Raw genomic sequence first — 14,856 nt, 5'->3', positions numbered from 1 at the left:
GGGCATTGGATTCTGGGGGCCCTGCATCATCATGTTGGGATTAGTCGGAGGATCCCTCACCCTGCAAGATAAGGACCACCGAGCTCGATAGCTGCAGTCGCTTAAGTGCGGCCAGTATCCAGTATTCGGGAGATATTAGGTTCGAACCCCACTGTCGGCAGCCCTGAAAACGTTTTTCCGTGGTTTCCCATTTTCACACCAGGCAAATGCTGGGGCTGTACCTTAATTAAGGCCACGGCCGCTTCCTTCCCACTCCTAGTCTTTCCCTGTCCCATCGTCGCCATAAGACCGATCTGTGTCGGTGCGACGTAAAGCAACTAGCTAAAAAAAAAAAAAAAAGATCAGGACCAAGAAAAAACACTTCTTTGGTACGATGAATGTCGATTTCCTCCTAAGATGGTATAGATGTTGATTCCCATAGGGAATCTGAAATATTTGTCCTGAATGAGTAAATTTATAATACCAATATAAATGGTCCGTTATTGGACATTATAAATTTTAAATTATAAATTTTCTCATTCTTGGTTGCCAGCATTTCGCCCTCGTGTGTTAGGGTGGTATTATAAATTTACTCATTCAGACAAATATTTCAGATTCCCTATAGCAATCAACATCTATATCATCTGATGGCCAAGCAGGCATCAGTTTTTGGTAATGAGACAAAGTCTCTAAGTGCATTGGCACTGCCGGTGGCTCCAGTTAGCCTACGCAGTGGCCTCCACGGTATGCACTAGCCAGCGTATTGGTAGGTATGCTAGGTACCAACTGATGAGCCCACCCTAGCACACGAGGCCGAAACGCTGGCAACCAAGAATGAGTTAGCTGGAAAATTTATAATGTCCAATAACGGACCATTTATATTCGTATTATAAATTTACTCATTCGGGACAAATATTTCAGATTCCCTATGGGAATCAACATCTATATCATCTGATGGCCAAGCAGGCATCAGTTTTTGGTAATGAGACAAAGTCTCTAAGTGCATTGGCACTGCCAGTGGCTCCAGTTAGCCTACGCAGTGGCCTCCACGGTATGCACTAGCCAGCATATTGGTAGGTGTGCTAGGTACCAAGAATGAGTTAGCTGGAAAATTTATAATGTCCAATAACGGACCATTTATATTGGTATTATCCTCCTAAGAGTCGGTAAACAGATAAAAAAAAAAAAAAAAAAATTGTGTGGCTATTTCTAGCAGAGTGCAGCCCTTGTAAGGCAGACCCTCCGATGAGGGTGGGCAGCATCTGCCATGTGTAGGTAACTGCGTGGTATTGTGGTGGAAGATAGTGTTATGTGTGGTGTGTGACTTGCATGGATGTTGGGGACAGCACTAACATCCAGCCCCCGGGCCATTGGAATTAACCAATGAAGGTTAAAATCCCCGACCCGACCCGGCCGGGAATCGAACCCGGGACCCTCTGAACCGAAGGCCAGTATTCTGACCATTCAGCCAACGAGTCGGACGGTAAACAGATGGAACTTATCAAAGAACTGGAGAGATATCAGATCAAGTTACTCGCTGTACAGGAAACAAGTTTCCCATCAAATGAAGTATCTGTGATGGGCAAGTACAAGATAATAAAGGGACAACCAGCGATCAGGGAATATAAAATGGGTAATAAAAGAAAATCACCTTCAATTCTAGGAACAGCATTTTTTGTTCACAGTTCAATTCTAGATGCAATAATTGATTTTTGATCACCTTCTCCTAGGCTTTCCATCTTAACCTTGAAGAGTGGAAACAAATTGTATGCAATCTTCAGTGGGCATGCACCTATTAATGAGGACAACAAGAAAATTCCAGATAAAGTCGAAGAATTCTGGTCTCTCCTGGAAAAGGAGTTGTTGAAAACTCTGGAACATATGATTAAAATATTAATGGGTGATTTTAATGCTCAATTTGGCAAGGGAAGAAAATACAGGGAAATAGTTGGCAGTTGTCCTGGGCATATAAGAACCAATAGAAATAAGGAAAGGCTTATTGAAGTGTGTGAAGCATTTAACCTCAAGTTAATGTCCACCCAGTTCAAGAAAGAAAGGAAGAAATTAATGGCATGGCGTTCACCAAATCTCATGTTACGGAAGTTCCAAATAGACCATGTAGCCACATTGAACACGGCAGTGATTTTGAACGTTAAAGTGCGAAAAGGTGTAAACATGGATTCTGACCAATACCTTTTTTAGAGTCAAGATAAGATTTATTCCAAAGTCCTTTAAGAGACAGACCATCGCCCAAAGTCAAGTAATATCGAACTGACGAACTCAAGATAAACCAAGACATTGTCGAGAACTATCAACGAGAGCTTGAGGTCTTGGAATCTTCAAATTGGGGCGAGATGGCAAGGAGGATTCAAGAAGCAGCTGAAAAGACTATAATGATCGCCAAAAAGAAGAAAAAGAAAAAGAATGTCCAATAACGGACCATTTATATTGGTATTAGAAAAAGAAGAAACATCCATGATGGAATGACGATTGTGAAGTAGCCTTACGGGAAAGGTCTAAAGTGTGGATTAACTGGTGTACTAATCACAGGAATATTGAAGACTTCAAGGAACAATGGAAACACACAGCAAAAATTAAAATGACTTGGCAGAAATAGGTATCAAGGAGGAGGATATAAAAGAAAGGACATCATTTAGGAAGAAGGTTGCAGGAATGAGGGATGTGTCTGAAGAGCAACATGCGAAGCCACGGAACATCTCGGTGGAAGAACGAGTAAGTAGAATTCAAAGACTCGAGAATCTTTGGCGAGAGTGTAAGATGAACATTCACCGAGCTCGATAGCTGCATCGTCGCCATAAGACCTATCTGAGTCGGTGCGACGTAAAACAACTAGCAAAAAAAAAACCATCATTCAGAATGGCTCTATATCAGACGAGATGATGGTAGAATATTCTGTACATTATAACCTTGTTGTTAGGCACTCGAGAATTTACGAGAAGGTATTTTTGTAACATATCTTTTTAGAAGCCTTTCCAGGCACCTGTATAAAGAGATGGTCTTGATGGTAGAGACGAGTTATTGTTTAGTAGGAGTTTCACTGGTGAACACGTCTTGTTGTTAGGCTGACATGCCGATGTAGGCAGTTGGTAGTCAACTGTTTCAAGTGTGTTTCTAGGTTACAACCTCCAGGTGCTGTGATAGGCAGTTGTTAAAATGGCAGCTTGTTGATGTTCTCGGAGTGAAGTGTTTTGTTTGTGATACAGTGATTAAGGTTATGTGCATTTAATTTGTAAATAATTATAAATAAATCTGTGTACACAAGTTGACAGCATTTTGTGTGCGTCATTGTGGATACATCATTGGCGACCGTGGGACAGGATGTAAGAATATACGAGTGAATACGAGTGTAGTGCGAAATGCAAGTGATACTAGAAAATATGTCAGTGAAACAGCTCAAAGACGAACTCACGAAGAGAAATCTCCCGGTGAACGGGAAGAAGAAATTGCTCCAGACGGGGTTACGGGAAGATCTCGCTTGAAAAGGAGAAGATCCTGAAAAGTTTTTCATCGAAGTCGACGAAGATCCAGACGAAACATCTGAAGATGAGGTAAATATTCCCAAAATGTGTTCTAAATTAATGACCTTGGTGAAGGCACTAAATGACAAAATTTCAAACGTAAATGACAAACTTTCAGACAAAATTTCAGACGAAATTTCTCAAGCTAACTCAGTTTTAATCGGATAAATATTACAAGTGTACACGCAGGCTTACAAAGTTGAACAAGGCCTAGAATCGAACATTTCAACCACAAATGACAACATTTCAATGCAAATTAGCGACGTCACGAATCGATTAACGCAGCCGATATCGGACATCACGTCAAAACTGGGACAGGTTGACCAGATCGATAGTAGAGTAAGCCAGCTGGGAGGGGGGAAATCCAGGTTTGCGGCATAAAGCAACAGGTTGAGGGGAGATCTTCTACTGTTGAGGGTAATTTTGAAAGCCGTATCTCTGCCGTCGAGGGAAATTTCGGGAGCCGTATTTCTGCTGTTGAAGGAAGGTTGGAAAACTGGATTTCGACCATCAAGGGAGACGTGCAGAATATAACGGAAAGCATCCTTCACGCAGTAGAAAATAGATTAACTCAAACATGATGTACCCCCACACTCCTAACCCCCTCAAACCTAACCGGCAATACAGGACACCTAGACCCAAAGGTGATTATAGAGAGCCTTCCGGAATGCCACAGGCAATTGGAAGAGAACCCAACTAGCTTCATCGAGGGGTCGGTCAGTTTGTTAGGAAGAACTAACCTACCAAAGGACATCTTCGTGTAACTCATCACACCATGATTAAATTGGCAAGCTGCTACTTGGTGGAATAACTTGAAGGGTCTAAATTTAAACTGGATGGACTTCAAGAGGGAATTCCTTGCTAGGTTATTTTTTTTTTTTTTTTAAGGGGCTTTACGTCGCACCGACACAGATAGGTCTTATGGCGACGACCTTGCTAGGTTTAATTCCAAAGGTGTGAAGAGCTCCATGAAGAGGAAGCTACTGACTGAGGCACAACCTACTGGCATGAGAGCTACCGCCTTCCGTCCTACAAGCCAAACAAGCCATTCATTCATTAACGTGACTGTTGTCAGATTACTACCACCTATGAAGTATCACCATCTCGGAAGGGTAGTTGGAGCAGAGGACGGGGTAACTTATTATAACATATGAGTAAACAACACAGTAAAGGTTTCCACCTATTCAATACAAAATATATTCACAATATTTTAAAGTTACATGGAACTAGTTTCGACCCATCTAGGGGTCATCATCAGCCACATCAAAGCAAAGATCAATCTTGACGAAATCCTAAGAACATGTTAATTTTAACAGTAAGATTATTATGGAATAACAAGTGAATGTGGTAAATGGATTTTTGTGGTTGGGTCAATAATTAAATTGGTGGCTACATTGAAAGTGTTGAGATTGGGCCAATTGTGTTTGAAGCCCTTCGAAAGAATTGAGTTTTCATCATCACTCAGAGTGGTGCTATACCAGCGAGACAGTGGAGTTTTTCTATGGGAGTAGGTCTTAAACAACCTGTGATAATACGGCAGGTGTCATTTAGTGCTACATCTATGTTTTTGGCTTGGCTGGACTTATGCCACACGGAGCATGCATACTCAGCAGTGGAGTGGCCCTTCTTTTTCTATAATAAAAAAAGACCCAACCACAAAAATCCAACGCCTACTCAAACATACTTTAAAAAACGCTTCCTTTCTCCTCACAGATCAAGAAAAAACTAAACTAATAAACATGAACCCTGGACTACCCACTGCCAAAGCCCTCCCTAAAATTCACAAAACTAACATTCCTATCCGTCCAATTATCAATTACAGACCCAGTCCCCTATACAACACTTCTAAATTCATCCAAACATTTTTACTTAAAAATTATCGATTTTTATCCAACAAATCTATCAAAAACACTTCTGATCTAATCAACAAATTAAAGAATTTTGAAATCCAACCAAATTTTTCTCTCCATTCTTTTGACATTGTCAACATGTACCGTAGTATTCCAATTCCAGAATTATTCCCCATTATAAACAACAACCTAAACAAATTCAGTAACCTAAGTAAACTTGAAATTCAAGACTTCATGTCTATTTTAAAATTAGTTCTCAACAATAATTATTTTACCTTTGACAACACCATTTATCAACAAGATGGCTTGGCTATGGGCTCACCTGCTTCTGGCATTCTTGCTGAAATTTACCTCGACTTTTTAGAAAACACAAGAATTAATAATAATAATAATTTCTCCAACATCCTCTTTTGGGCGAGATATGTCGATGACACATTAGTAATATTAAATGAGGAATCAACCAACGCAGCCTCTACACTTCTTCATCTCAACAACTTAGACTCTAACATTAAATTCACCCTCGAATCAGAACACAACCAAACTCTTAATTTTCTAGACCTAACTATTACTAGACATCCTTCTTCTTTATCTTACAAAATTTTCAGAAAACCAACCCAAACAGCAACTACAATAAGACAAGATTCTTCGCACCCCCAAGCTCATAAACGTGCTACTTATAACAGCTTAATTTTTCGTGCTTTCAACACCCCTATGTCCAAAAAAGATTTAAATAATGAATCAAACACCATCCGCAACATTGCTAAATTTAATGGCTTTAACAACTCCTTCATTAACCGCATCATCAACAAATTCAAACACCGTCCAAAAACCACTTTATCTAAAGACACAATTAAACCAACTGCTTTTTCCACCTTCACTTTCACTCAGGATGCTTATAAAATAACTAATATTTTTAAAAAACATAATATGAAAATTTCTTTTAGAACTAACAACAGAAGTCTTGATATCTTACACAACTCTAAATCTCTAAATAAGTCTAATGCTTTTTCTAAATCTGGTGTATACAGATTTAAATGCAACAACTGCAATTCCTCCTACGTCGGACAAACTGGCCGCAACTTCAATATCAGGTACTCTGAACATGTCAATGCCATTAAATACAACAGATTCTCTGCCATAGGACAGCACATACAAGACTCCAAACATAGTTTCACCAGTATTGACAATGACATAAATATACTTAAAATCATTAACAAAGGCCCCCTCTTAAACATTACTGAAAATTGCTTTATCCACCTTGACCAGTACTTCAACCCTAATTTCAATTTAAACGACATTTCTGAAAAACCCAATATCCTTTTTGACTTCCTAATTCTTCTTCTCAAAAATTCCAAATTCCAAAACCCCAATTCTATTTTCCATGCCTTACATAGTTCCCACCCACATTTTCTACCTCCAATAACCCACCCTCCTAACCCACCCTAAACTACCCCTCCTTCATTTCCCTATCTTATCCTTCCTCATTACCATCTAACTTCAATTTCTTTTATTCTTTCTCTTATTTCACTATCACTCTTCCTCGTTTAATTTATTCCTCCTTCTCTATTTAAAAAAAAAACCACGACCTTCATTTCGGTTCTCCTCTTTCAAATTTTAACTCTTGTCTTGCGCCAACTTCGACTACTTCAATCATAACCTAAAAATTTTTCATTTAAAAAATAGTGCACTGTGCATATAAGTTTTCATTTGTTTTCCGATATTGCGCTTTTTACTACATTTTTTTCTTCTCTCTACAATTGTTTTTTCAAGTCAACTGTTTTCCAAGAACTTAGCAGGAGTACAAGTACTCATTCAATTATTCTGATTTGCGTCGTATATTTTTATATACGTACTTAACTTCCCGCAACCGTAACAAATTCTGGACCTTCAAAACATTCTCCACTCTACTTTGGCGTCCGACCGCTGCACATGACCTTGAATGTGCCGCGCTGATCACCAGGAGCTGGCAGCTTTCTACTACAAATCTATTCGTCTGCGACTTCAAGTTTTTTTTTTTTGATCTTCGTATATTAGTTGATAGTGTTGTGACTTTGTGCATAACAGAATGTGGTGTTGTGTCTTTGTGCCTATCAGAGTGTGAAACTGACCTTCCAATATTCATAAACATTGTACATGTTTTTACGGCTGATGATGACCTGGACTAAGGTCGAAACCGGTCCCATTTAAATAGGAATGTGATTACTGCATTTCTTTCTTTTAAGTATTGAATAGGTTGAACCTCCTTTTCAAATATTTAATTTTTAACTATGTTGTTTCTGGCAGACACTTTCTGTTTCACGTTTAGGCAATGTTTCTTATACGTAAGCGTACGGTCCAGAATCACTCCCAGATATTTTGGAGTCGAACAGTGTTGAAGAGGGATTCCTTCCCAGGTGATTTGTAAGGTTTTAGCTGTTTTTTTTGTTATTGAGATGAAGTACACAGCTATGAGTTTTGGCAGGATTTGGCTTCAAGTCATTTTCATTGTTGTAGTTGGTAAATTCTTTCAGAGCTTTGGATAAAGTCTGTTCTACCTTTTCAAAACAGTTGGCCTGAGCAGTGACTGCACGATCATCAGCATAGATAAACTCTGGGTACCTTCAGGTAGAGGCTGTTCGTTAGTATAGATGTCGAATAACAGTGGTGCGAGCACACTGCCTTGCGGTAACCCATTCTTCTGTGTTCTCCATCTGCTTCCTTTTCCCTGAAATTCCACAAAGAATCTTCGGTTTTGGAGAATATTTTTAATGTTGCACATTAGATGGAAGTCTTTGGTGATGTCATACAATTTTGTTAGAAGAAGCCGATGGTTGACTGTGTCATAAGCTGCAGAAAGATCAATGAAGACAGCGCCTGTAATGAGCCGATTCTCAAAGTCATCCTCAATATGCTGTGTCAAGTTTAATACCTGTGATGTGCAACTTTTTCCTTCTCGGAATCCAGCTTGCTGTGGTATAAGAGACGACTCCACCTTTCCTATCAGTCGCTCAAGAATGAGCTTCTCCAGGACCTTGTACAGGTGACAGAGCAAGGAAATAGGCCTATAGCTTTTGGGATCCAGCTGATCTTTGCCTGGTTTAGGGATAGCAATGACTCTAGCCTTCTGCCAGATTTTGGGAATCTTGCATTCTTGGACACAGATATTTATTAATTCCAGTAGCCAACGCCTCGTAACAGGACCAAAATTTTTGATCTGTTCTACTCAAATGTCATCTAGTCCAGCTGCTTTTCCCAATTTGCACTTCCTCAGTGCTGATTCCAGTTCAGCTTCAGTAAATGGTGGAGATAGTATGTTGCTCTCTTGGTTTGGCTTCTGTGTTATTGGTTTTATCTAGCTTTCTAGATCGGGTTGATTTTCCATTTACTAGCAACTGATGGACTATTTGATCTGCCTTTATATTAGCATATGTGCTTTTCTTGCTTCTTGTTCTTAGGTTGTTTCCTCTGTACCTTTGCTGTTGTTTCCATTGTTGTTATCAAGAGAAAATGGTCACTTCCTATTTCATAGCCACGGTATACTCGACAGTCTGTCACCTTCTGGAAGTGATCTCTCTTCACTAACACATAATCTATGATGGAGCGCTCATCTCGGCTGGGTTCCTCCCTCGTGTACATATGTATCATCTTATGCGGGAACATGGTGTTCACTGCGACGAGATTATTGGCAACGCAGAAATCAACAATCCTCTCACCATTGTTGTTAACCACAGGCTCACCATGCCGGCCAACAGCTCCGCCACTTCCCTCTGGCTGGTTTCCGACTCTGCCGTTGAGATCTCCTAATACAGTGATTTCCCCTCGAGTGCCATCCACCACATTCTGTAGCTCTTCGTGGAACCTATCCTTCTCCTCCTTTCTTACATCGTCGTTCACTCCGTAAACCACAATAAATGTCATCAGCTCCATCTCTGGATCTAATCGTATGCTGACCGTTAGAATTCTATCCGTGTGGAATTTCCATTCCTGAATCTTGTTTCTGAAGTTCTTGTGGATCAGTAGTGCTACTCCTGATTTGGCCCTTAATCTGATGCTAACTCCACTATAAATGAGCACATGATCGTTCACCATTGTATCCATCCCTTGACCTTTCTTTTTTGTCTCTGTCAGTGCCAGCACTACAAGTCTTGCTCTCTCGAATTCTGCCACTAATTCATTCTCCTTTCCAGCTAATCCTCTTATATTCCCTGTTCCAAATCTCATAATCCTTTTTCCTCGCCATGTAGCCATCGGGTTCAGCAGTCCGGTGTATCTCTCGTTTTGACTTTTCATGGGAGTTATTTCGGGCATGTGAGTTATGGGCCCACAGTGCCTATAGGGCAGTGAGGGGGCTGCCCTCTTTTGGCCTCTGCCCTTGCCATGCTGCGACTTCAGGACTGATGGTGTTCTCATTCCCAACTCTCTGAGACAAAGATTTTCTTCCTTCAGGACCTACAGCTGAAGGTCTGTCATTTAGTCTGGCCCCTCATCCTCGACCTTACCGGCAAGGGTGACCCTGCCAGGAGCCGAAGCTCCCGCCGGCATCGCTCTCGGGATCACTGAGGCACGCAAGCCTCCCCACCACGTCAAGGTACCAGACCATGGGGGAGGCTATAGGCTTCTTACTATCTTAATTTTAGTTCAAGTCTCTCCAAGGTTTAAAAAAAATCTGTTTTATTCCATGTATATGTAAATCAGGTGCCTGATTCTATTTTAAGGTTAAGATAATGGCTGATGATGCCTAAATTCAAGGCAAAACATGTACCATTTTAGTTAACATGCCAAAGTAAATTCAACTAAGACAAAACTTATTGTATTGATTAGGTGGTGAAATCAATAAATTAACTTATTGTTATTATTCCAATCAAATATCATCAATACAGATCAAGAATGATATTTATCACATGTAATATTAATGCCAACCAAGCAATGATAAAACCTAATAAGTATCTGAACCTGAGAATTAAAATAGGCAAGATTTCTAGAGATATTAAGCTTCTTAAGATTGCTTGAAATTAGAGTTGGTACCTAAGTTTCTCAAATCTTTACAACGAAAAGGTCATCCCCATTCAAAATCTAATGTCACTCAAAAGAAAGTAAACAGCATATGGTTAAAAAAATGAAATCAAGCTATTATACAAGAAGAAATCTCTATTGAATTTACAATTATATAGGACACATTTGACCATCTCTCAAAAATTATCTAAACTTGAATGAAGTTCATTTTTAAGGCACACTGACCTTAAACTATCTTACATATTAGACAGGAAACAGAAAACCCTAAACCATAAATCATTTTGTTTACAAGAAAACAAACACAAAACATCTGACCAAAACACAACCAACAAAGTGTCCCCTTCCCATTTGACTAACATTTCCACTACAATTAACCTATCTAATACTGCCTTCTCTAACCAAGATATGAATCTATTGGATAAGGGTATTAAACATAATTGGCCTAATCGCAAAAAGCAGAGAACATAATTACTGCCATCGCTGAAACCGAAACTAATATCGATAAACAAATTCCGATTGACAAGCAAAATTACGTATGTTATGAAGTAAAAAAAGAAACTCCCAACATTGATTAATGAGATAACATCTAACAATAACTACAACGTCTCGAAACAAATTCTAAACCTGAAATCCAAAATCCATAATAGCAACGTAGTAATAACAAAAGCAGATAAAGGCAACACCATAGAAATAATGAACAAACAAGATTACATAGATAAAACAGAAACCATTCTATCAGACAAAACCTATACTATAATTAATAAAGATCCAACAAACAAAATACAGCACATCTTAAAGAACCTTCTTAAAAATTCTACTTTCATTTTAAATGATCAAGATTATCAGAAATTAACCATAATGAACCCAAAATTACCTACAGTCAGATCATTACCCAAAATTCATAAAAAGGAGGTCCCATTCGACCTATAATTAATAGTATGAATAGTCCTACCCATAAAACTTCTCAATTCGTACACAAATTCCTAAAAAAACATTTCAGATTCAACAACTCCAACCCCATAAAAAACTCGATCGAACTTTGCAATTCCCTAAATAAATTCAGCCTGCATCAAAACCACGTTTTATGCTCTTTCAACATCACCATGTATACAAATATCCCTATTAATAATATTATTAACATCATAAGGAACAATCTATCGAAACATAGCAAATTAAGTAAAATCGAAATTGATGAACGGTTAAAATTACTTAGTTTCATTTTAAACAACAATTACTTCACCTTCAATAAGAAAATTTACAAACAGGAAGGTTTGGCGATGGGAGACCCGTTATCTGGAATATTAGCTGATATATACTTAGATAATCTCGAACATAGCAAGATTATCAACACCATCAACGGACTCTGTCTTTGGCATCGTTATGTCGATGATACCATAGCAATAATAGATAAACAAATCAATAATAGTGACAACATATTATCTTTCCTCAACAATTTGGATATTACATTAAATTCACTAAAGACGATGAAATCAATAGCTCTTTAAATTTCTTAGACATCAAAATGACAGGATTATCAAACAATTTCGACTTCCAAATATATAGAAAAATCCACCTTTTCTCCAACAAGCATAAAACATTATTCTTTACATCCCAACTCACATAAAAAAGCCACTTATCACATTCTAATATGTAGGGCATTAAAAATCCCTATGTCCTCCAGTAATTTAAGGAAAGAATTACAATTCATTAAAGAAATAGCTAAATTCAATGGATTTAATACAAATATAATTGATAAAATCATCAACAAAACCAAATTAAAATTAGCTACAAATTTAGCCCCATTGAAACCCGTTAAACCAAAATACGCTAAATTCACATTCACTAACCATGGTATTTATCCGATAACCAATTCACTAATGAAGCACGATGTAAAAATAGCCTATACAACAAAAAACACTAATCGTTTTTTATTCTTTAATCATAACTCTGTTAACATCACAGAAAATAGTTACTCTGGATCAGGGATATACAGACTAAAATGCTCTACATGTAATTTTTCTTATGCTGGCCAAACTGGCCGTAGCTTCTCCACCAGATACGCCGTGCATTATAATGCACAAAGACGTAACAAATTTTCCGCAATGGCCAACCACATGAGGGACACAGGTCATAAATTTACTACAATAGAACAAGACCTTCATATCCTCAAAAGAGTCGATAAAAGTAAACTTATGACTGAGTATGAAAATTTATTCATTTTCCTCGAATAGCATTTCAACAAAGATAAGAACTTAAACGACATCATTGATAAAAAAGCCTCTTGTACGAACAGACTTTATGTCTATTACAAGAATCAATTCCCCTCACCAATATATTCTTAAAAGTTTTCAACCTCAAATCAATAAGCCCTCCTATCTCCTCTACAACTAATACACTCCCCCCCTTCCCCTCACTGCCAGTACCTCTAATTCAACTGCAACCAATAGACCCTTAGCCACACCCACTGTAATATCACTCCCTCCAGCGGCATCCCACCGTTACAATACGTGCAGCAATACACTTCCCTCTTTCTCTCCCACCAATAGTAGCTCCCCTCCAAGTACTACAAACAAGCCCATAGTCGCGCCTTCGCAAACAGTTCCATCTCCAACTCAAACCTACAGCTATAACACCTGTAGTAAGAAGCCGACAGTCGACAATAACGTTCAGTTAATAACATAACAAATTACCCTCACCATCGTCTAATGGTTTCCTTTTACAGATTCAACTGTCACACTTCCGTTTCGACTAGTCAATCAACCTACATTCTTAACAACATTGTAGCATTGCATCAAATTGAGATGGTCCAAAAAGGTTCTATTTAAACATCGTTCTTCAACCGTCAACTTCAACTTCGTATTTTAAGATCAAACCGAACCACATCACCATATGCCATTGATTTTCGACTCTTTCTCTTGTAAACAAATAATTGCTGGTCACTTGACCATCTTTCATTATATTTTATTCTACATTATTTATTAAATACGATTTTTATCGTCATTTTTGTTGTAACCGCTGGTCGGCCAACATAATTTTTGCCAATCCTATCACTCGTTCATAACAGACTGTTGCTTTGTTCATTTTAATTTTAATAGAAGCCTTCTAATGTCAATATTACTACTACTTTCCCCAATTGTATATTTCGTCACTCATTGTAATATCTTTAAAACCAACTTCATTACAAGTCTTTTACCATATATCAATTTTAGTTCAAGTCTCTCCAAGGTTTTTTAAAAATCTGTTTTATTCCATGTATATGTAAATCAGGTGTCTGATTCTATTTTAAGGTTAAGATAATGGCCGATGATGCCTAAATTCAAGGCGAAACATGTACCATTTCAGTTAACATGCCAAAGTAAATTCAACTAAGACAAGACTTATTGTATTGATTAGGTGGTGAAATCAATAAATTAACTTATTGTTATTATTCCAATAGATGGCTGATGTCGGTTTCGGGTTGTAAATTTCGCCTGAAATATCACATGCCATCAGGAAGAGTATCAGGCCTTAAACCCACAGCTAAAACTAAGATGGGCCTCCAGCAACGTCAGAAATACTACCTGGCATAAGCAAAAGTTTAAAAATAGAATATTTTGATAATCTTTTGACTCAATTACAACTTTCTGTTTTTCTTTTAGATTTGCTACCTCGTATTTTGAATGTGGTTGATTATGCTGTACGAAGGCATGGCTGTTCTATTTCTGAACCCATAGGAATCTCCAGGCAGCACAATATTGGTGAGTCACTTCACTATGTTTGTAATCATTTTTATATTACAAATACCATGCAACAATCTTAACAATGTTTTAAAATCAGAGAGTTTATTGATTGACAAGAATATGATTGATAAAAGGTACAAATTCTTTAATAGAATATATATTGCTATGCTATTGCAAAACCATGATAAGTACACATTTTTTTTATTTCTTTATTTTTTAATCCCAGTTGGTGTATTTTTGTGTGATATTCAATGTAAAAGTGCAAACATTGCAAAATTTAAAATATTAGCCCCTTGAAACAAAATAAATTTCTTTTATATTGGAGTATTTTTATAAAGATCTTCAGTGCAAAATAACATTGTCATCTGCAGATGCAACGGTTTTACACTAGAATTTAAAGGAGAATTCATTCACCTTCAGTGCAAGACCACGATATCTGTCATTGTTGTGATTTTGCACATGCGTTGTTTATAACCTGTTGTGCAATCAAAACATTTTTTCTCAATAAAATGATTCTTGCACTGGCATGGTGATGTGTTAGAAACATTTTGTGTAGAATTTTTTGTAGAATTATTCCCTGTGTAACATACACACCGTACAACTTCATAATAGACTATTATGTTTTGCAGAGTTCAGTCTGTGCATTAGTATCGTATTTCTTCGAATCAAAGACAACAAATTTTCCTCAGAATTTCATGTCGTCTTGCATTCATGACCTAACAGTAATGAACACCACTGGCAGCTACCATGGCAGCCATGCTGCTTCCCTTTACATCC

The 14,856-nt window shown here is 37.9% G+C and overlaps 1 protein-coding gene across 1 annotated transcript in view; it reads left to right on the top strand.

The window, feature by feature from the left end:
* Positions 1–14,856, top strand: part of BRWD3 (bromodomain and WD repeat-containing protein) — a 242,942-nt gene that overhangs the window by 14,651 nt on the left and 213,435 nt on the right. The window contains exon 6 of the mRNA XM_067143342.2: positions 13,999–14,097. Coding sequence (XP_066999443.2) covers positions 13,999–14,097 — 99 coding nt within the window. The remainder of the gene's footprint in view (positions 1–13,998; positions 14,098–14,856) is intronic.

This window comes from Anabrus simplex, chromosome 3 (genome assembly GCF_040414725.1).
Source record: "Anabrus simplex isolate iqAnaSimp1 chromosome 3, ASM4041472v1, whole genome shotgun sequence".
Classification (NCBI taxonomy): Eukaryota; Metazoa; Arthropoda; class Insecta; order Orthoptera; family Tettigoniidae; genus Anabrus; species Anabrus simplex.
Note: the sequence above shows the minus strand (reverse complement) of the source record. Positions and strands in the feature narration are given on the sequence as shown.